At 36.3% G+C, this 21,557-nt stretch overlaps 1 protein-coding gene across 4 annotated transcripts in view; it reads left to right on the top strand.

Annotated features, from left to right (window-relative positions):
- Positions 1-21,557, top strand: part of LOC150088403 (protein sel-1 homolog 1-like) — a 378,494-nt gene that overhangs the window by 246,979 nt on the left and 109,958 nt on the right. For all 4 annotated transcript variants that reach the window (XM_090369493.1, XM_090369492.1, XM_090369494.1 and 1 more), the window contains exon 14: positions 7,402-7,550. In XM_090369493.1, coding sequence (XP_090225619.1) covers positions 7,402-7,550 — 149 coding nt within the window. The remainder of the gene's footprint in view (positions 1-7,401; positions 7,551-21,557) is intronic.

Here is a 21,557-nt window from a genome sequence, read left to right on the forward strand (position 1 = left end):
AATTCATGGTGTATTCAATAGTAAGAAAAAGTAGGTGGGACATGCTGTATGAAGTATGAAATTTTTGGATATGGCGTACATGTGGTAAGAATATACCCAGATCCTTAACATAACGTGGCCTCGGCAATGCTCCCCGCATACACATTACTCGGACTCCCTCCAGTCACTATCTGGCAGAGTAGAGGTAGCAAGATTATACACTAGCTGATCCGGAAGCTTCCTAGAGACTTACCGATAGGTTCAGTCCAGTGTACTAACTAGCGGCCGGCCTGCGAACACCGTTTTAGAGCTGTACCCTCGAAATGTAAGGAATATTGGATCTAGCCACGACGTTCATCATAACATCAAAAGTCATCAATCATACTGCATGATGGAAGAGATAGGTAGGGTTGACCAGAACTTAGCTCTAGAGACTAAACATGGGTTCCACCATTTCAAGCCTCCAATAAGCAAAGTGGTGGTATTTCACCGGTTGATGAGTCATTTACCACCTAGTACTGCCTTGTAACATAGAGGGGTGGCGTTTCTCCATGTGGTGTGGGCGCCACACCTCGACCCCTGCTTACGTTGGTTCACACCTGGGTGGTCACCCACCATGTACTTGTGCATGGAGGTTATACCCAGGATTACTAACAGTCCCACCATTGTGAAGGTGCAAGCAGAGGATTTGGCTGTCACAGACCGTCCGGACTTCGCCGAAATTGGGCTCACTTGACTTGAGTGTCACCCGAAAATCAGTTCCATCAACGTTTTAGACTCCCAGGTAGCAAGTACAGCTTGTCTGGCATATCTGAGAGAATGTCTGTGACAACCTCAAGGACCACTTGATGTGGAAACTATAAAGATCAGTCGTGTGTTTGGGCCACGATAATCAGCTTTTAGCTTGCGGACGGCAATTGTGGGTTGGAGGAATTCCCACTTTGTGCAAACATTTTGAATCAGAAGTTAAATATTCTGGATTATTAAATCGACCTTTAAATTTGGAATTTCTTAACAATTTAGCAGTAATGATCGACATCCTGTAGGAGTTCTCTTACCTTTCAGAAGCTTTACAGAATCGCAATGGTAAAAGCATATAAATTAATTATTAGAATTATCAGTGCTATTGCTAATTTGAAAAAGTCAGAAGCTAAAATTGAGAACATGTTGAAGTGGAAAGAATTTGAAGGAATCAAAATCGAAAGTAAAAAAATTACCTCCGGACAAGTTATTAAATGCATTGTGTTATCCTTAAATGATAAGTTATTAATGCAACAGGGCAATTTTAAATTAAATAAAGAAAATAACGATACCATTGAATGAAATTTTAAACATATGCTACTGAAATTGTGGAATGTGAAAGAACTTTCGTCTCGGTGGCAAGAGGGTGAAAACCGAATAAGAAATTTGTTTTCTGATAAAATATGAAATAAAAATTAATGATTTTAGTGATTTTGTCAAAGACAGTTTTATCTTTAAAATCGAGTGAAATTACCTTTTCAATTAAGAAAGCCAGAAAATATCTTTGAAACCATTGCGATTAGCAGTGCTGAAGCTGAGTGAGCTTTCAGCGTAATGAATAATATTGTTACAAATAAACACATTGCAGATTATGATGACCATACATCTAAATGGAAAACCATTGCTTCAATTTGATCTGGATCGTTACGTCAAATCATTCCTCTGTAATCATTGCTCAGCTATTGAGCAAAGCAGAAGATTGACAACAAGTATTAATAAAGAAGTAAATTGGTAATTTTTAAAATAATTTTTTCTTGAATATTTGTGAAATATTTTTTTTTCATATAATCTGTGATTTTTGTGTACTTTTTCTAGTGTTTGTTTTTTATGTAATATTTGTTTTTATATTGTGATAGTTTTTATGTTATTTGTGATATGGGAAATATTTCCTGTTATGTTTTATTCTCAGTATTAAAATTTTATCATGAAAAAAATGTATCCATCAGTGGCATAGCTTACCATGTAGGCAGGCAAGGCAATTGCCTCCGGGCCCGGCCCTTTAGGGGTCCGGCATCTTTGGCTGACTCCTGTTTTTGCAATTTTCATTAATTAAGTAGGGGCCTGAACATGCTCTTTGCCTCTGGGCCTGAAAAAGGGTAGCTACGCTACTGGTATCCATTATAAAAATCGGACGAATAAAAAAGTTGCGCATGTGTCGAGCACACGCAGTAGATGGTTTGTGCGAAATATCCTTCGTGTTTCTTTTAGGTATTTTGATTTGTATATATCGATTACAAAATAAAAGAGCTTTCTTATTGTAATTATTTTATTGATCATTCACAGATTTTCATAATTTCTGGAAGACAAGATACAATGGATTTATGATAACTAAAGTAAGAGATGTATACTTGCGAGTGCAACGTATCTAAATAGCTCTGTAAAATAGCACCGATTGATATACCGATCTTGTAGTTGAAGCAACATAAGCAGCTGTTAGGGACACCTAACAATGGAATGTAACGAAAATGCGAGACGAAAAAAGAAATTGTTGACAAATATTTGTATTGTTGCAATCATACTTACTGCAGTAGTAACTTCAGGAAGCATGATCGCGACATCATAGTATTCAAAAATTCTAAAAAGTTAGAACTCCAGACACTGTCATATCCAGTTATCATCGTAAGGTGAAGCATGACGACCAGGTTTTTTAGTTTTTTTTTTATATATATATAGACCTAGGAATGTTTTACATTCACTTATACGCATGGTTAAGAGGGTAATAAGTCGCACCTGTCCACCCCCCTCTAAATCCGCCACTGACTCAAGATATCATACCAGTCACGAAAAATGCATCATGCACTCTAATCACCTACTAGTAGTGCGACCGTGCGAAGTGCCTCTAGTAGAAGCCGCGGATGAAGTCATTTCCGTGACAGATCAAATTTACTCGGTAGAAAGTCGGAAAAACTGCGAGCCCATTGTTAAAATATTCACAGCTCACCACTGGATCTAGGTATGGACCAACCACAGTCCATCTCATTCATGACTTCTTTCCCTTGTTCTTTACTAAAATGGATCAGAACCTCAGCAAGCAATAGGAAACAGCAAATTCAAATAGAAGAGAAAGGATAAAAAAAAAACAGGAAAAGAAAATAGACCAGACACATCTCCTTCCAGTCCACCTAAACCAGAAGCATGGACTGAAGATGGGTATCAGCAAGATCCTGAACCAGCCTGCACAGCAACTCCAATGTCAGAGTTTGTAAGCAAAGGTCACCCGACTTCCACTACACAAGAACCCCGATCCAGGTTAAAACTTGGCACCAGCAACATGGTCTTATGATAGGTATCGGTAAATCCTGAACCAGCCTGCACACCAACTCTGATGTCAAGAGTATGGGAGCGAAGGTCACCCCAGGCTTCTAAAAATCCCGGATCCAGGATAAAAATTTGGCACTATCCTATTGGCTAATGGAGTTAATCCCTCCTATAACATGCTTACAAGTTAGTGTAAATGCATCAGATCTTCTCGCAGCTAACTACTAAATAGTTATAAGATTGGCATCATTATGTATATCTCATATTATGAATACATAATGATTAACCGCTGGCAGGCCTCTTGCCCATATGCACACCCGGTTTCTAGGAGCATCGGCAAGAGGAATCTGTCAGCATGTAAGAATTTAATTTTTTTGTAATCATCTTAGATTTTCAATTGTAATGGGAACTGAAAATTTAATACTTTACAACCATAATTTGTAAATTGTAATTATAATATTGGTAACTGTAATTGTATTATTGGTAATTGTAATATCCAAATTTGTAACTCTTACTATTTTTTGTTCCCCAAACAGCTGTCTGATGATGGGTATCAGCAAGATACCCTAAATGTGTCGTATTAATGTATAGTAATGTAGGCGAACAGCCTAATAAAGTATGGTATTAATTTCCACGTGGTATAAGAGTAGTTTTAATATAATAAAAACCTCGTGTACAATTACACTAGCCAACAAAAAATATTTTTTGTCATACCTTTGCAATGAAAATGTGATTCTGGAGAAAATAAATGCGTTGATTCCGAAAATCACCATAAAAAAATCCTTATCATGTCTGTATCAAAAAATGTAACAATGTTTAATGTTAAAATATGTAAAGGGATATATAATTCAAGTTTGTAATACAAGTGTAAAAAAAATATTATATACATTCTCTATAACTCATTTAACTTCAGAAAAAATATAATAAATCATTGCAAAATAGTTATATTTCAATAATATATAATCGGCATACCTGTAATTGCCCTTAAAAATGTTCGCTACTAAGGGATTTTTTCTTGTATTCCTGTTTACTCTCCATCACAAAGAACCAGCAGTAATTCCCCATCATTATAGGATCCCAGCAACCTTGATACCGCTTTTCCATCATGGAAATCGTGATGAAACCACTCCCCTTGTTCATCACTCATATCTCCCAGATTGTCAGGGGGAAAGTCAACATGGGAAGGAAGAAAATGAATTTTCAATATCATTCGACAGCCCATTCTTTTGTAGCACTTGAGTAAATTAGACACCAACATTTCATAGTTTCTTCTTTCTTATTACCCAAAAAAAAAACCATGTACTACTGCCTTAAATTATCACCAACCTGCCAATTCAACCTCCTTTAACTGGGTTTCAAACACAGTTTTTTGGAAGTTTCCTAATTTGGGGTCCTACAAAAATTCCTTCCTTAAGTTTAGCATATGTTAAATTAGGAAACACACTTCTCGAGTATGCAAATCCGTTACCTTCTTTATCTAGTCCCTTCACGAAATTTTTCATCAATCAAAGTTTTATGTGCAGAGGTAGAAGAAGAACCTTGTTTGATTGCACTAAAGGAATATATTTTTCATTACATTGACCTGGTATGAACTCGTCCCAGTGTTGCACAACATAATGTTCTTCTGTCGCATGGCTGTCCCACAAACACAAAAAACAACAATATTTTGTAAACCCCCCCCCCCCCAAACCAGCAAGCAAACCAATAACCTTAAGATCACTGCATATGTTCCAACCATAATCCTCGTATTTTATAGCATGTAGAACCTTAGACATATTTTCATGACTTTCTTTAAGTCCAACTGAATGAAACACAGGAACTGATGGAAATTCATTGCCATTATGAAGCAAAACTGCTTTTAAACTTAATTTTGAGGCATCTATGGATAAATGCTATTCGTCTGACTTATGCATGACACGTAGTTTTTCAGAAGTCCAATAATGTCTTTGCAAACACACCTACTGTCCTTCGTAGCAAAAATTTCGAAAAAACTTTTCTTCCTGTTTTTTTCAAAACACTGAAATCTTTGTTCCTGCTGCAAGTATATTCCACTGCTGTAACCTAGAACCTAACAGTTCCACTTGTTCTTTCAGCAAATTTAAGTCTCGAACTAAATCATTCAACTCATCTTGTTTGATTAAATGTACCTCACTACCTGAACTTACTGGCTGATAGTTGACATCTTGTGAAGCGGTAGGAGGGTCTCAAGGGGCTGTTTATGTTTGGAGGATAGATTTACAACCCTGAGAACATGTCATGATCAGTTAATACTTGGAAAACCTTGGCACAGCCTACAAAAATGCTAATGTGCTCTCTTCAAATTGTAAATTGTTGCATTGGAATTTGAACCTAAGAATCATAGGTAGAAGTCTGATTATGTTTATCACAAGAAAACCGAGGCCAGAATCGATTGCTAAAATTCTGTTAAGATAAATCAGTATGTCATACATTACTGGCTAGATTATGCAAAATTGGCATGTTTTGGTAAAATATAACTTCCTCTATATTTAATAACTGTGACATGATGTGAAACTATCATGGTGATTTTCGAAATCTGTGCATAAAATTGGATAAAAACAGCATTTAAGTTATTTGAGGTAAAAATCGTGTTGGCTAGTGTTATCAACAGTGAGCTAACTTTATTGATATGCTTTCCTCTAATTGGCAATACTCTCTGGCTTCGTGACAGTGTGAAGCATTTTATGGAATCAAACTGTTGATGCATATACTTCACATTCATGCAATGGCACTCCTGTTAATGATAGATCGGCATCCAATTGCATGCATTTTTTGAAACAGGGTTTTTTGATTTCCATTTTGCTCACCAATAGGTCAGGTAGTTTTAATTTCAAAAAAATAAAAATGTATGTTTTTATTTTTTTTAAATTAAAATTCCCTGAATTTGTTTTTAATATGAAAAAATGGTTTTTTCACAGTTGTATTCAGAAAAGATTGAAAATAAAGATGATATAAGAAAATTTAATAATTCTGAATTAATTTTTACTGATTTTTCAAGTGTATATGTTTGGGGTTGAAATGACCCCATACACATAGAAGAAGAATGATCCTTTTTGCAATTGCTGATGAGTTAAATAGACTGAATAAGCTAAGCACTGATGGCATCCTTGTTCTTTCTTAGTGACACACACACACACACACACACACACACACACACACACACACACACACACACACACACACACACACACACACACACACACACACACACATCATAAATTGAAAAGGATAGATGCATGAAAATTTGCTTCCACTCAGAGAGTAATTGATTGTTGAACCAAACATCCAACTGGTGTTGCGGAAGTGGGTAGTTTGAAGAAAGGAAGGATTAGACAAATTATTAGAGGACATGGAAATTGTTTTTTTTTTTTTTTTTATGCTGTGTAAAACTCTCTTCATTGCATCATTTGTCACTACTAATACTAACATAAAAATTATTACACCCTTAAATATTGACTTAATTACAGAATTATATTTCATATTAGTAAATGTAATTTTCCTATAGTAGCCCTAACAGAGCTATTAATTGAAGCTTTCATCATTAGACCTACATGGTAGGGTATAGGGGCGCCTCTGTAGCCAGGTGGGAAGGAGCAGCAGTGCGTAGCACACGCTTCTTGATTAGACCAGGGTTCGAGCCCGTCACCACCAAATACGGAGGATGTGGAAAGGTCAGGGAATGACCACCGCATATCCCGGAGCAATATGGCCTTAGTTGCTAATGCTCCTAAAAAAAACAAATAACAATAACAGTAGGGTATAGGATAGTAATATGCTAATTACTTTATGTACATATTGATGGGTGTTGACCTCAGACGTGTAAATATCTATGTGTAAAGCAGTAATTAATAAAAGTTTTTAAATATTATAATATTTATGGCCCATAGGTTTATATACTGCATCTTGTCTTACATTTTAGTGTTGATATTCTTATATATACTATCACTTTATTGAAGAAATTTCTGACACTGTTTTGATCTGTATATGATAAATATAAGCTTGAAAACATATTTTCTTATTTATATTATGTTTTTTTTTTATATTGATTCAATTTATCAATTTATATATTGATTTTTTTTTTAAATGCTTACCTATTATTAAGAATTTTTTTTTTTACCCCTATAGGTGGCTTAGGAGTCCAAAGAGATTATAAGATGGCAATTAAGTACTATACTATGGCATCACAGTCAGGACATGTGTTAGCCTTCTATAATTTAGCCCAAATGCATGCCACAGGAACTGGGACTGTTCGTTCATGTCACACTGCTGTGGAGGTTTGTTTCATTAAACATTAGCATTGTCATACTGTTGAAAGGTATTTAGCATTAGCAAAGGCACATGATGCAAGAAAGCAAGCTTATATAGCATCAGCCAAAAAAAAACAAAAAAACACCCCCCTCTTCTCATTTCACTAATCCACCCGCTCCACATGTTTGTCTAGTTCTGCCTTGAATTTGTTTAAGCTATTAACTTCTACAACGACAGATCGAAGTTTGTTCCATCAATCAACCACCTGCTAGCTAAACACAAACTTCTGCACATCTATCCTACAACCATCTTTCCTCAATTTCAATTTATGCCCTCTCAGGCAATTATTCTGAGCAGGAGGAAGCATTGAGTATGCTCAAACCATTCAGGGCTTTATACACCTCAATCAGGTCACCTCGCAGGTGCCTAGTCTCCAGACGCTGTAATTTGCAAAACTTAAGCCCTTCTTCATAAGAGAAACCCTTTGTTCCATTCACTAATCTTGTTGCCCTTCTCTGTACTCGTCCCAACAGCTCTACATCCTTCTTGAAATGAGGCCTCCAGACCTGTATACAGTGCTCAAGGTGTGGCCTGACCATTGCCTTATACAAGGGGATAATCACCTCCTTAACCCTGCTAGAAAAATTCTTGTATATCATTGATAAGACATCATGACTGACTGGGCTAGCCGGGTGGGTAAAGTGCCTGCCTGGCAACCCAAAGGTCGTGGGTTTGAATCCCGCCTCGGGCTTGGATCAAAGAACTGCAAAAACCTTGGGAGGTGCATTATAGCCACAGAAGCCGATGCGCCAACAACTACAAAAAAAAAAAAAAAAAAAGACACCATGGGCTACTCTTGCAGACCATCTGCACTGCTCAAAAAACTTCATATCTGCCTGCACAATTATCCCCAGGTCTTTTTCAACCTCTACCTCTATCAGCGTAGTACCAAACAGTTCATACGTTACTCTAGGGTTACTGCTTCCCATATGCAGTACTTTACATTTGTCATTGTTAAACTTCAGTTGCGGCGCCTCTGTAGCCAGGTGGGAAGGAGCAGCAGTGCATAGCACACGCTTCTTGATTAGACTGGGGTTCGAGCCCGTCACCACCAAATATGGAGGATGCAGAAAGGTCAGGGAATGACCACCGCATTGCCCCGAGAAATATGGCTTTAGTTGCTAATGCTCCTAAAAAAAAAAACACAAGAACAACTTCAGTTGCCACCTCTCAGCCCATCTGCTCAACTTTTCTAGATGTTGTTGCAGCAGCGTACTGTCATTAGTGTCATTAACAATCCTGCCAATCTTCGTATCATCTGCAAACTTACACATTAAGCCTGATATACCATCATCAATATCATTAAGGAATACACAAAACAACAGTGGACCCAACACTGAACCCTGGAGTACTCCACTAATAACATAGTCCACGAAGACCAGTGTCCATTGATTACCACTCTCTGTCTTCTACCACTCAACCATCCCTTTATCCAAAGCAGCAGTTTGTCTCCAATGTCACACCGCTCCAATTTGTGTATCAGTCTTCCATGATCTAAGATCCAAATATATGATATCAAAATTATTCCCTACATCCAGTTGCTTTGTGACCACATCATAGTATCGAATCAAATGGGTCAGACAAGACTTCTCCTTAACAAACCCATGCTATAACTGAAGTATTGTCTAGATGAGCCTGGAATACTTCTTTAACCAGTGCCTCCATTCATTTCCCTGGAACAGAAAACTAACAGGTCTGTAATTACCTATGTCTCCCTTTGATCCTCCTTTGTGGATTGGGGTCACATTTGCAATCCATGGATACCTCCCCTGAGTCCAAGGAAGCTGTCATAATTATGGCTAAGGATTTGCTTACTTCCTTTGCTGCCTCTAATATAACTGGATAGGTTCCATCCATCCCAGGTGCCTTATGTTTATCTTTAACAATTTCTCTTCCACTTTACTCTCAGTTATTACAAGATTATCTAGCTTATTGCCAGAGTTTAATACACCTCTGGCATTCCCCCCCACCCCAAATAATTCCTCATTTGTGAATGTAGATGCAAAATATTCATTTAGTTTGTTAGCTACCTGAGCAGGATCATCAACAGTTGAACCACCGATATCACGTGGACCAATCTGATTCATCCCCTTCCTTCTAGAGTTTACATAGGTAAAGAACTCTTTGCTGTTTTTCCTTGCATCCTTTGCCAAAAGTTTCTCATAATCTGCCTTTGCCTGCCTAACCACAGAAGCCTATGATAGATATAAGCCCAGCTTATATCTATCATAGGCTTCTGTGTCTCCTGTTAATTTATATGTATCCCGTGCATTTTTCTTCTCTGTCACATGTCTAATTAGGTCATCTGACATCCATTTAGGTCTAAATCTTGAACAATATTTCTTAGTTGGTATGAAAAGCCTTGTAGCTTCCAAGATTATTTTTTGAATGCTTTCCATTTTGAATTTGCTGTTGTTAACATCATCAGTTGGTCCCACCTTATAGGTGGGACCAACTAATAATGTTGGTTCTACCTTTACGAAAGCAAAAACCCTTCCCTTTATCCCTGATGGTAGTTACCTCTTTGAGTAAATCCCACTTCAGCACACTGTGATCACTGCCACCTAGTGGTTTCTTTATCTGCAGATTCTTAATGCATGCAGAATCACTACTGATAATCAGATCAAGAGTATTACTCCCTCTGGTTGCCTCTTGAACATGTCGCTGGAGAAAACAGTCATCCAATAAATCCACAAAAGTCTTGCCAAATGTGTGAGTGACCAATCTACAAGTTCCAGTCACTATCTGGAAAGTTAAAATTCCCCATTAGAAGACATTCGGATTTACTGACCCACTATTTCTCTGCACAATTTCTCATTATACTCATCAGATTCCTTAGGCCTATAACACACACACCTACTCTCATTTTTCCTTTCCCAATGCTTATTTTACAACAAAATGACTCGACACTGCATTGTCCACCAACGTCAATTGGATGCACTTCTTTAGATTTTATGTGGTTCTTAACTAACAGCATAACCCATTCTCCCTTCCTATCCTGTCTATCCTTCTAGTACACATTCTACTCCCCAAATACCAATTCTGCACTGCGTATGTCTGTGTGACACCATGTCTCTGATATCCCAACAATATCTGCATTTGATGTCTTGGCTAGCACTTCAAGCTTATCAAATTTATTAACTGTAGTCCTAGCATTGGTGTACACACAAGTATACATTCATCTGGTTCTACTCTTAGTTTCCCTAACACAGCCCATGTATTTACTTGTTCCACTATGACTCCCAGCAGTCCTGGAAATCCCCATTGCCTTGCTCTCCAGGCTGCTGCTGAATTGCATTTCAATAGAAGCAGTGGAAGAATCACTTTCACCTCTGCCAGCAGCTACTGTTAATCTATTAGGCCATGTATCCCCTAAGCTAGCAGTTTTCCGACCAACCTAACTCTGCCTCGATAGCATTAGCATATATTCTTGCACCCTTTCTAATTAAGTGTATCCCATCCCTGTAGAAACAGTCTCTCCTGTTAACAAGCACAGACCAGGCTGAGAAAAATTCTACCACTTGAGTCTTTCACAGTCTCTCCAAGGCCGAATTGATCAACAAGGCTCTCATCATATATTACCCCCTCCTATCGCGTCTGGGCAGAATTGCAGACACTTTCAAATTCAACCCTAACTCACATGGCTTTTTTTCAACATTGACCTGTACTTGTTAAGTAATTCCGCCGGTCTCCTACTCTTAATATCATTTATGCCAACGTGTACAACAATATCACCCTTTATTTATCGTGCAGAATTATTTTAATTACAGATGGACTCTAAACTTAGTTCATTGTCGTAACTGATACACCTTGTAGTATGTTTAATCATGGTAAACATATCCACTAATTCTAATAAAAACAAGATTCTGGTGTGTGTGCGTGCGTGCATGCGTGCACGCACGCAGGTTTGATAAAAGTGCTTGTTCTAAATTTATGTACTTTTTTCACTAAATTACATTAAAGCATTTTAACCAATTTTTTTTTTTTACCTACTCTGAAAACACTTATTTTATATTTTAATTTTATTTCAGCTTTATCTTATTTTCACTTTAATTTTTATTTAACTTACACTGTGTTGGGGACTACCTTGTCCATATTTTGTGAGAGTAATGTTGTTTTATCCCACTTAGTTTTATTCTTTAATTTGCTTCTCTTCCACTATTATGGACAAGTATAGAAACACAGTTCTTGAATACATAGTCAGGTGTAGTCCCCTGATGAAATACCTGACCATGTACCAATATTTACTTTAGCTAACCTCAGATTTTTGCTATCCCCTTATTTTCATCTTATAGTTAAATTTGACCACCTATTTCTGATGCTGACTAGTTCACCTTTTATTTGTTTAATCGCTTTATATTAATTATTTTACTTTACAGTTCCCTCCTCTCTAATTGGCTTTTCAATTCAGCCTATAATTCTCTTAATTCATTATAACACATAGGATATTCACATTCTTTCCTTCTTTTTTTCACACCTACAACTTTTCTTATATCCGCTATCCTTACCCTTTTAGTTTTTTGGCATTTTGTGTAAATTTCACTTCCATCTTTGCACTTTTATCAAACATTAATTCTTCCACGCTTATATATACATACTACCATAGGTATGATTAGTGAGGGTTTACTGTGTAAAAATAATAATAAGATAAGGACAGGAAAAGGTAAAGTAGTTTTAAAAATTTGATGCAAGCTATAAAAGTTTGATACATAATGAGGTATTCCATCAGGAGACTACACCTGATTTTGTACCAAAACAGTACATTTCTATACAAACTCATAGTTATAAAGGACAAAAATTAAAGGGAAACTCTAAAGACAGAAAAAAAAAAAGGGGGGGGGGTTGAAAGTAATAGATCCTGCACAAAAATAAGTGAGGTAATTCTGATATAGTGTTTGTAATTAAATTAAAGTAATTGAAAAGTGAAATGAAAAATATAAAAAGTGAAAGTGTTATAAAATAGGTGACATGAATAAATTATGTGAAAATGTAATTTAAAAAAAAAAAAAAATTTATGAATACACAAATTTGGATATCGAAAAGGAAAAATAGATTTTGAAAGAAAATTTAACGAAGGCGTAAATTTGGATGGTCAAAAAAGAAAATGTAAGAGAAATAGGCAAATTGTATAGAAATGGGAAATAAAACAAAGTTTTTAAGGAAATAAAACAAAGGTTAGCAGAGGAGAAGGAAAGTAAGAGTGTCCATATTGCACTAATAGCTCAATAGATGGAGGGATAAAGAGTAGAAAGTGAAAAGATAAAAAAGCAAGGAAAAGAATTTAAAATATACTCAGGCAAGCTAGAAGTGTAAAAACCCAACCTCTTAGAGAGGGCCCTGGCTAAGAGAGTATTAGTAGAAGGTGAAACTAATACTATATGCCCGAAATACATGTTTTTAAAAAAAAAAAAATTGAAATGTCGAAAAATGTGGGTTCAAAATAAACAAATGTTGAAAATAAAAATAAATAACCTGAAATTGCTTGAATAGCTGCATATTTACTCAAGGCGATAAAAAACATAAAGTAAAGCCATATAATAATGGAGGATGAAAAGTCAATATAAACGGTAGCAAAGAGCTATGACAATACTGCATTACTCAAAGTACGGAAATAGTATATAAAGCACAATGCAGATTGAAAAGAGAGCTATGTAAAAGAGGGAAGAATTTGTTCCCTCTATAGCTGTTTTAGTTTGATAAGTAAATGAAGTTAAAGAAGTAAAGCATTCGAATAAAAGTCAAATGCAAATATAGTTTATGATGCCTGAAAAGGAATGGCGAATAATAAATTGAAAAATGTTGATGAAAAGGAAATGTGAAAACATGAAGTAAAATACAGTTGTAATTGATTACTAAGCGATGTGGAATCAGAAAAAAAAAAAAAGGAAATTAAACTTGGAGAATAAAGAAACAAATTGCATCATTCAAATAGAAATCATATAATGTAATTACTCTCAAAGTAGTGGAACTACCACCATACAAAATTACAACTGTACAAATACCAAGTTAGAGCTAACCAAAATGAAATCCAAATTTATGCTTAATAAAATGCAAAACATTTTTGATATTATAGTTAATAAAGTTAACAGGGATATTGTTATGAATAATTGTTATGATACAAAGGTGGTGTAAAGCATTTGTAAATAATGATTGATTACTAATTAAGTTTGCAACAGATAATATTTTTGTGCATTTTAATGGAAATGTTATAATTCCAGTTGGTGAGGTGAATAATGCTGAAATTGAATTTGCTTCTTTTGTCAAATAATTCTAGGTTATGAGCGTGAGGAGGACTATTTAAGGTAATGCTAAGATCAAGAAAATTAGCATACTGGTTACCATAATTTTCTTTGTTCAAGGTAAGTTCGCTTGGGTATATAGTCTTAGCTAAATGTTCAAATTGAACATTTAGAACAAGAATGTTGTCCGTGTAGCGAAAAGCAAGAAATTGTGCTTTGGGTTACTGCTATTATATAATTCTTCATAATATGTAGGTTAGTGCAAATGCATCATTTTAACATAGCTGTCTACCAAAGTAGTTAAATTAATTAATTAAATTGGCATCGTTTTGGTTATATCTCATATTGTGACTGCTTCACAACGAGTTGCCATGGTATTGTACTACCTCAAATAAATAACACTTCACCAGTGTAGAAGACTATTGTTATTTATTCTCAGCGGATACCACCACCCAGACGGCACTGTTTCAAAGCTTGTTGGCTTCTCTTCAGTGGGTGGGTGGGCAGGTACCCTGGTGTTGCAGAAGCCAACAAGCTTTGAAACGGTGCTGTCTGGGTGGTGGTATCCGCTGAGAATAAATAACAATAGTCTTCTCCACCGGTGAAGTATTATTTATTCGAGGTAGTACAATACCATGGCAACTCGTTGTGAAGGCAGTCACAATATGAGATATAACCAAAACGATGCCAATTTAATTAATTAATTTAACTACTTTGGTAGATAGCTATGTTAAAATGATGCATTTGCACTAACCTACATATTAGTCATTCTACCTCGTAGCATGAGGCCTTTGCCCTTAAATACTTTATAGTCTAATTCTTCATAGTAATGCAAAAATAAATTAGAAACTATTCTAGAAATTTGTGAACCCATGGGCACTCCAATAGTTTGTTTAAGTATACGTGCCATCATAAATGAAATTATTAAGAATACAAAGGTTAATATAATTGTTCCACATAACTTCACTGATGGGTAATTTGTCTTTATATTTGTGATACAGTTGATTAAGTACAAAGATTAGCAGATAGTGTAGTAGAGGGGTGAATAGATATGTAAAATCATAAGTTTCACTGCTAAAGATATTAACATTATATTTAAAGGTGTTGATAACATTTTTGTTATTGTTAATGATTCATTTCGAGGGTACAGCTCTAAAACGGTGTTCGCAGGCCGGCTGCTAGTTAGTACACCGGACCAAAACCTATTGGTAGCTCTCTAGGAGGCTTCCGGATCAGCTAGTGTATAATCTTGCTACCTATACTCTGCCAGCTAGTGACTGGAGGGAGTCCGAGTAGTGTGTATTCGGGGAGCATTGTCGAGGCCACGTTATGCCAAGGATCTGGGTATATTCTTACCACATCTACGCCATATCCAAAAATTTCATTACTTCATACAGCATGTCCCACCCACTTTTTCTTACTATTGAATACACCACGAATTGTCAAACTAATAGAGCAAGCTTATCTGCAAAAAGATCTAAACCTCCCAAGTACTTCCTAATTCATTTCACAAATATACGTGGTCTCAATTCTAATCACAACGATGTCCATTTCCACTTGCAGTCTGCCAAACCCCATGTACTTTTTCTGACAGAATCTCAGTTATCGGTTGATTCAACTACTGCTCTCTCAGATGCCCAAATTATTCACTGTACGATTCCTTTCACCTCAAAGGTGGTACTTGTGCATATGTCCATTCTGATATTCCCTGTCAGAGACTTGGCAATTTGGAATCTCCTCTCTTTGATCTTCTCTGGCTTAAAATCTCTCTACCTCATTGTGTCAAATTCATCTGTTGTCTCTGCCGTTCTCCCAACTCCACTAATCACTTGGAGCTCTTTGACTTCCTCTCTTTGCAACTTGACTTTCTCCAGTCCAACTTTCATAACAGTGAGGTAATTTTCCTTGGCGATTTTAATGTTCACAACTCCAGCTGGCTTCCGTTTTCTAGTCACACCGACCCAGCAGGTCGAGATGCTTAGGCTTTTGCAATTTATAATGACCTAGCACAGATTGTTCATTTACCTACAAGAATACCGGACAATCCTAATCATACAGCCAATACGCTTGATCTTTTTTTCACAAACAACCCTTCTAAGTACACGGTCGGAGTGAGAGGTCCTTTAGGCACTTCAGATCACAACTTGGTGATTGTCTCTTCTCCAGTGGATCCTTTATCTCATGGCTATTCCCAACCTCATGTTGTTTGGCATTACAAGAATGCAAAATGGGATGACCTGCGAGACTTCTTTTCTTCTTTTCCTTGGTCGGATTACTGTTTCAAAACTTCTGATGTCAACGTTTGCTCAGATCATGTCAGTGAAATTATTTTTGCAGGAATGGAATCCTTTATCCCACACTCCACTTTAAAATCTCGTCCTTTATCTAAACCTTGGTGTTCCAATAAATGTGCTAAGGCTGTTCAAGAGAAGAATGTTGCATATCATAATTGGCTTGTTTCTAATTCTCCAGTTTTATTTTCTGCTTACACTAAAGCTCGCAACAGTTGTAAAGCAGTTATTAATCAATCAAAACTAGAGTTTGAACAGGCTAAGAGTAGAAAACTTGCTTCTTGCCCTAATGGTAGCCAAGCATTCTGGTCTCTTGCCAAAGCTATTGGCCGCAACTTTTGCCCATCTCTACTCCCACCTCTGTCCAAACAAAGATGGTTCTGTTGTCACTTCAGCCAAGGATAAAGCTGACCTGCTAGCATCCCATTTTTCTTCCAGCTCATGTATTGATGATCTTGGTAAAACACCTCCCACCATTCCCAACACGCTCCATTCAATGCCTCCTGTTGTCTTCCGTTAAAAGGATATCAGAAGGATTTTGATGAATCTTGATGCTAAGAAAGCCCCAGGTCCTGATGGTATTTCTCCACTTGTTCTCAAAACCTGAGCTCCTGAACTTACTCCTATTCTTTGCCGCCTTTTTTCAATTTCTTATTCCAAAGGTGTTTTTCCTTCTGCTTGGAAATTTGCTCATATCTAGCCAGTTCCTAAACAGGGTGACAAATCCCTCTCATCCAATTATCGTCCCATTGCAGTTACTTCTACTCTTTCTAAAGTAATGGAGAAATCAATTAACTGCCAACTCTTAAACTACCTAGAAACCTTCCCTCTGATCAACGATCGCCAGTATGGATTCCGTCAGTGTCGATCCACTGGTGATATTCTGGCTTATGTTACCCATTTATGGACTAATTCAGTGGAAAGGTTCGGTGAAACACAAGTAGTTGCTCTTGACATCTCAAAGGCTTTTGATCGTGTTTGGCATAAAGGTCTTCTAAACAAGCTTCCATCTTATGGTTTTCCAACTGTTTTTAGTAATTGGTTATCCAGTTTTCTCTCTGATCGCTCACTGAGGGTGATGGTAGATGGCTCTTTGTCTTCTAACTTCTCCACTAATGCTGGTGTCCCCCAAGGTTCAGTTCTTTCCCCCTCTCTTTTCCTCTTGTAAATTAATGACCTTCTTCCATCTCCTATCTCTTATTCTTCTACAAATGTGGATTATTGTTTTGGAAAGCTTCATGAGGTATCGTATTTATAGGCTAGTTTATTGCAGAAGACTGAAAATCCTATCCATAGTTTTGCAAATGATAGCACATTGCATTCCACTTTCCATTTTGAGAAATCTTGTCCTGCTCAATCAGCTTCAACTTCTCGAAAATCTGCTACCAATTTCTTAAATGCTGATCTGCAGGTAATTCTCCAGTGGGGCAAAGACAACTTAGTTGATTTCAACCATTCTAAAACTCAGTCTTGTCTTATATCTCGCAAAAAGGATTCTTCTGCTCCTATGCTTTTCTTTAGTGACACTCCGATTTCTAGGAAAAAAGATATATCTCTTTTGGGGATTACCTTGACTTCTAATCTCTCTTAGCACAAGCACATTACAAGTATTGCTTCCTCTGCATCTAAAAAACTTAGTTTTCTCTTTCTCTCCTGGCGTTACTTTTCTTCCAAACAGCTGCTCACTCTGTATAAATCGCAAATCCGCTCTGCCGTGGAATATTGTTCCCACATCTGGGGTGGTGCCCCCAAAATCTCTCTCAGGCTTCTTGATTCCATTCAGAAGAGGGCAGTTAGGTTAATTAATGATTCATCTCTAACAGAGTCTCTCTCCACTCGCTTTCTCATAGACGTACTGTTTCTGCTGCATGCCTCTTCTACAGATACTTCCATGGGCACTGTTCTTCTGAATTGGCTTCTATAATTCCCGCTCTCTCTTTCCAAACAGTCCGAACTGTGCTGCCACCCAGCCAACATCCATTTACTGTCCAACTTCAAACCCACAGAACCAACTTTTCATCTTCCTCATTTATTCATTCAACTGCCGTTTTCTGGAACAACCTTCCTTCATACGTATTTTCTGAAAATTACAATCTACAGAAGTTCAAGTCCAATGTCAACAAATATCTTCTTTCATCTTCTTAATCCCCAACCCAAACATGGTACTAAATACTATAGGTTCTAATATCTCTCGTGTTTGGGGTTCACATAAAAAAAAAAATTCAGGTTTATGGGAGCTTATTGAAAATAGTGTACAGCAATTTAAAAAATTGCAATCCTGGGAGATAACCACTGTTTTTAGCACTAGTGATAAATCTAAAACTGACAGGTTGTTTGTGAAACTTGGCAAACATATAAAGATAATGTTTTTTTTTTTTTTTGTTAGTTGTTGGCGCATTGGCTTCTGTGGCCATAATGCACCTCCCAAAGTTTTTGCATTTTACTCTGATCCAAGCCCGAGGCGGGATTCAAACCCGCGATCTATGGGTTGCCAGGCAGGCACTTTACCCACCTGACTAGCCTGGTCAGCATAAAGATAAGGTAGGCGTAGAGTTATGAATTTTAGCATGAAGCATTTTGTGCATAAGCTTTTTAACAGTAGTATTAAGGTCAAAATTAAGTGAAAAAGTGGATCAAAATTATTTGAGGTCTTATCAATAGGGGTAATTATGAAATTCTTTTGAAGTTCTAAAATAGGTTTCCTAGGATCGAAATACTGCATATGTGGATTTATATTGTCCCCATTTGCAAATGTGGATTATTTACCTCATATTGAGGTAAATTTCTCTTATTCTTCTACAAATGTGGATTATTGTTTTGGAAAGCTTCATGAGGTATCGTATTTATAGGCTAGTTTATTGCAGAAGACTGAGATACAAATCTTTATTGATAGTTTTCAGATTTGCTTTATGGACAGGTCTAAATTTGAATCCTTTTTCCATGGAAAGTTTAATCGCATTGTTACTGATAATATCAAGGTTACCTGTGATAATGTGCCCATTATATTGGTTTACCAAAGGAGCATAGACGGGATTATTACAGTAGCAAAGCAAATCTAAGAGTTGTAAATTGCCCAAGTTGGTAGCTAATTGTTTGTAGCTACAAATTTTAAGTCCTGTGGGTTTTTAAGTCCCATACCTGAAAGAGTGATGAATATTAAACATAAAATTACTATGTAAAGGAAGGAGACTTATGTTTATTAAGAAGAGAAGACTAAGGAATTTTATCAAACCAGCTATGTGCGAATTTAATATTGCAATACCCATTGCTGCATGTAGTAATATTACCTATTCTATAAAGCAGATATTTTAAATGACATGTTTGAGCTGAATGTTACTGAATTTAAAATTAAAAATAAAAGAAGCAAAAGCTACAGAAAAGTTAAGTACAGGATTTTTAATGCTGAAGAGAAAATGGCTTATTCTATGATTGAGAATAATGTTATTATTATTATTACTACTAGCTATATAGTGCAAGGAAGCCTGAGGCTTATGCTGCACCAGCTAAAAAAAATTTCCAGGTTACCCTGAGAGAGAGAGAGAGAGAGAGAGAGAGAGAGAGAGAGAGAGAGAGAGAGAGAGTGAAAGTAGAAGGGAATCACTAAGAAAGAGAAGAATGATGATATCCAGTTCGGGACCCTAGGTGTGCCAAGCCCATACTCACCAGATGTGAGCCCCTGGGGGATAATGTCTTCCCACGAGTTTATAATATTGCAAAAATTATGTCTGTTATGACGGAATTTTTTATTTCCACATAAGTGTTTACATAGATGTTTTGGAGTGTCTAATAAATGATTAAAATGAAATAATTTATAAATGCGATGCTTAGTGTTTAAGCAGCCATTGCTGAGCAAGATTTTGTTAAAAAATTTATTATTGAGACCATGTGGGTATAATGACTCACAGATACACATGAATAAATTTTCATATTTCCATAGGAAGTTATCTTTAATAATAATATCAATAATTTTAAGCTGCTGAATACGGTCGATCTGCCAACCCGCACTGGACTACCGTGGCAGATTATGGTCCATTTCCCTCAGCATGAATTGTTGAGGAGGCTTCCATCCTGCAGTGGGTTGATAATGGCTGCACTTTACCTTTTTTTTTTGTGGAGGATCTATCACTCCCCCTTCCCTTTTTTTTTTCTCCGTCTTTAGAGTTTCTCTTTAATTTTTTAATTTATTTGTCATTTACTTTATAATACTACATATGTCACTTTTTTCATTTGTTTTAATTACTTTAATTTTAATTATGAACACTGCATTGGGACTACCTCACTTATTTTTGTGGATGATCTATTACTTTCAACCTCCCCCCCCCCCCCTTTTTTTTTTCTGTCTTTAGAGTTTCCATTTAATTTTTGTCCTATAAACTATGAGTTTGTATAGAAACATAGTGTTTTGGTACATAATCAGATATAGTCCCCCCGATGAACACCTCATTATTTATCAAACTTTTATAGCTTGCATCAGATTTTTAAAACTACTTTACCTTTTTCCCCCCCCCCCCCTTAGTCTTTTATCTTATAATTATTTTTATTCTTTCCCTCCTTTAATTTGATGCTTGCTCTTTCTCTTTGTATTAATAATTTTTATTTTTCCATTTTAGCTTCATTCTTTTTAATCGACTCTTTGATTCAGCCTTTAATTTCAAATAATTAAACAGATCTTTTAGGTTCCTCACATTGTTTTCCTTTTTCATATTTTTTTCTATTTCTTACTTTCCTCTTTCTGTTAGTTCTGGCAACTTGTGTTCTTCATAATTCTACCTGTATGCATTTTCCATCACACTTAATTTAAACTTAATTATATACTTTTGTATCCTTTGATGCAGCCTTGTGACACTTAGGTACAATTGCCATATAACATTTTTGCTTTCAAAATATATTTGGCGTATTACTTTATATCTGTCACTTTTGTTTTCCATTCTATATGTATATATTTATTTATTATATTTTTTTTTATAATTCAAAAATGAATGTTTTTTATAACAAAACAGAGAGCCTGGAGATTTCTTGAAATACCACAAAACCATATTTGTATAATATTATGTTACAGAAATCAATATGATTTTGAAGACGGCTACAACTGTTTGTCAGGAAGGTCTATGTGGGTCCAAGTAAGGTTCTCTAAATGATATCAAAATGATAAATTAGTGCTCTTTTGTGTATGTGTGTCACGTAATATATACACTCAATGATCACTGAATTGTGACAACCCCATCCATAATGGACTAGCTTGCAGTATAAAAAGTCAAGCAGCTTTGTGCCCTAGTGCAGTGGTAATTTCCTTATGGTTGTGCAAGTTAAAGTGATAGCAGTTGTGGGATGAAGTTTCAAAAGGCATAATTGTGGGAGCTTGTACGTCAGGTGCTTCTATATCTGAAATGGCCATGCCTTATGAATTGCTCGTGGCCCACTATGGTTAAGGTGTATGGTGTCG

This window comes from Mastigoproctus giganteus, chromosome 3, assembly GCF_048544385.1.
Source record: "Mastigoproctus giganteus isolate SK-2022 chromosome 3, ASM4854438v1, whole genome shotgun sequence".
Taxonomy (NCBI): domain Eukaryota; kingdom Metazoa; phylum Arthropoda; class Arachnida; order Uropygi; family Thelyphonidae; genus Mastigoproctus; species Mastigoproctus giganteus.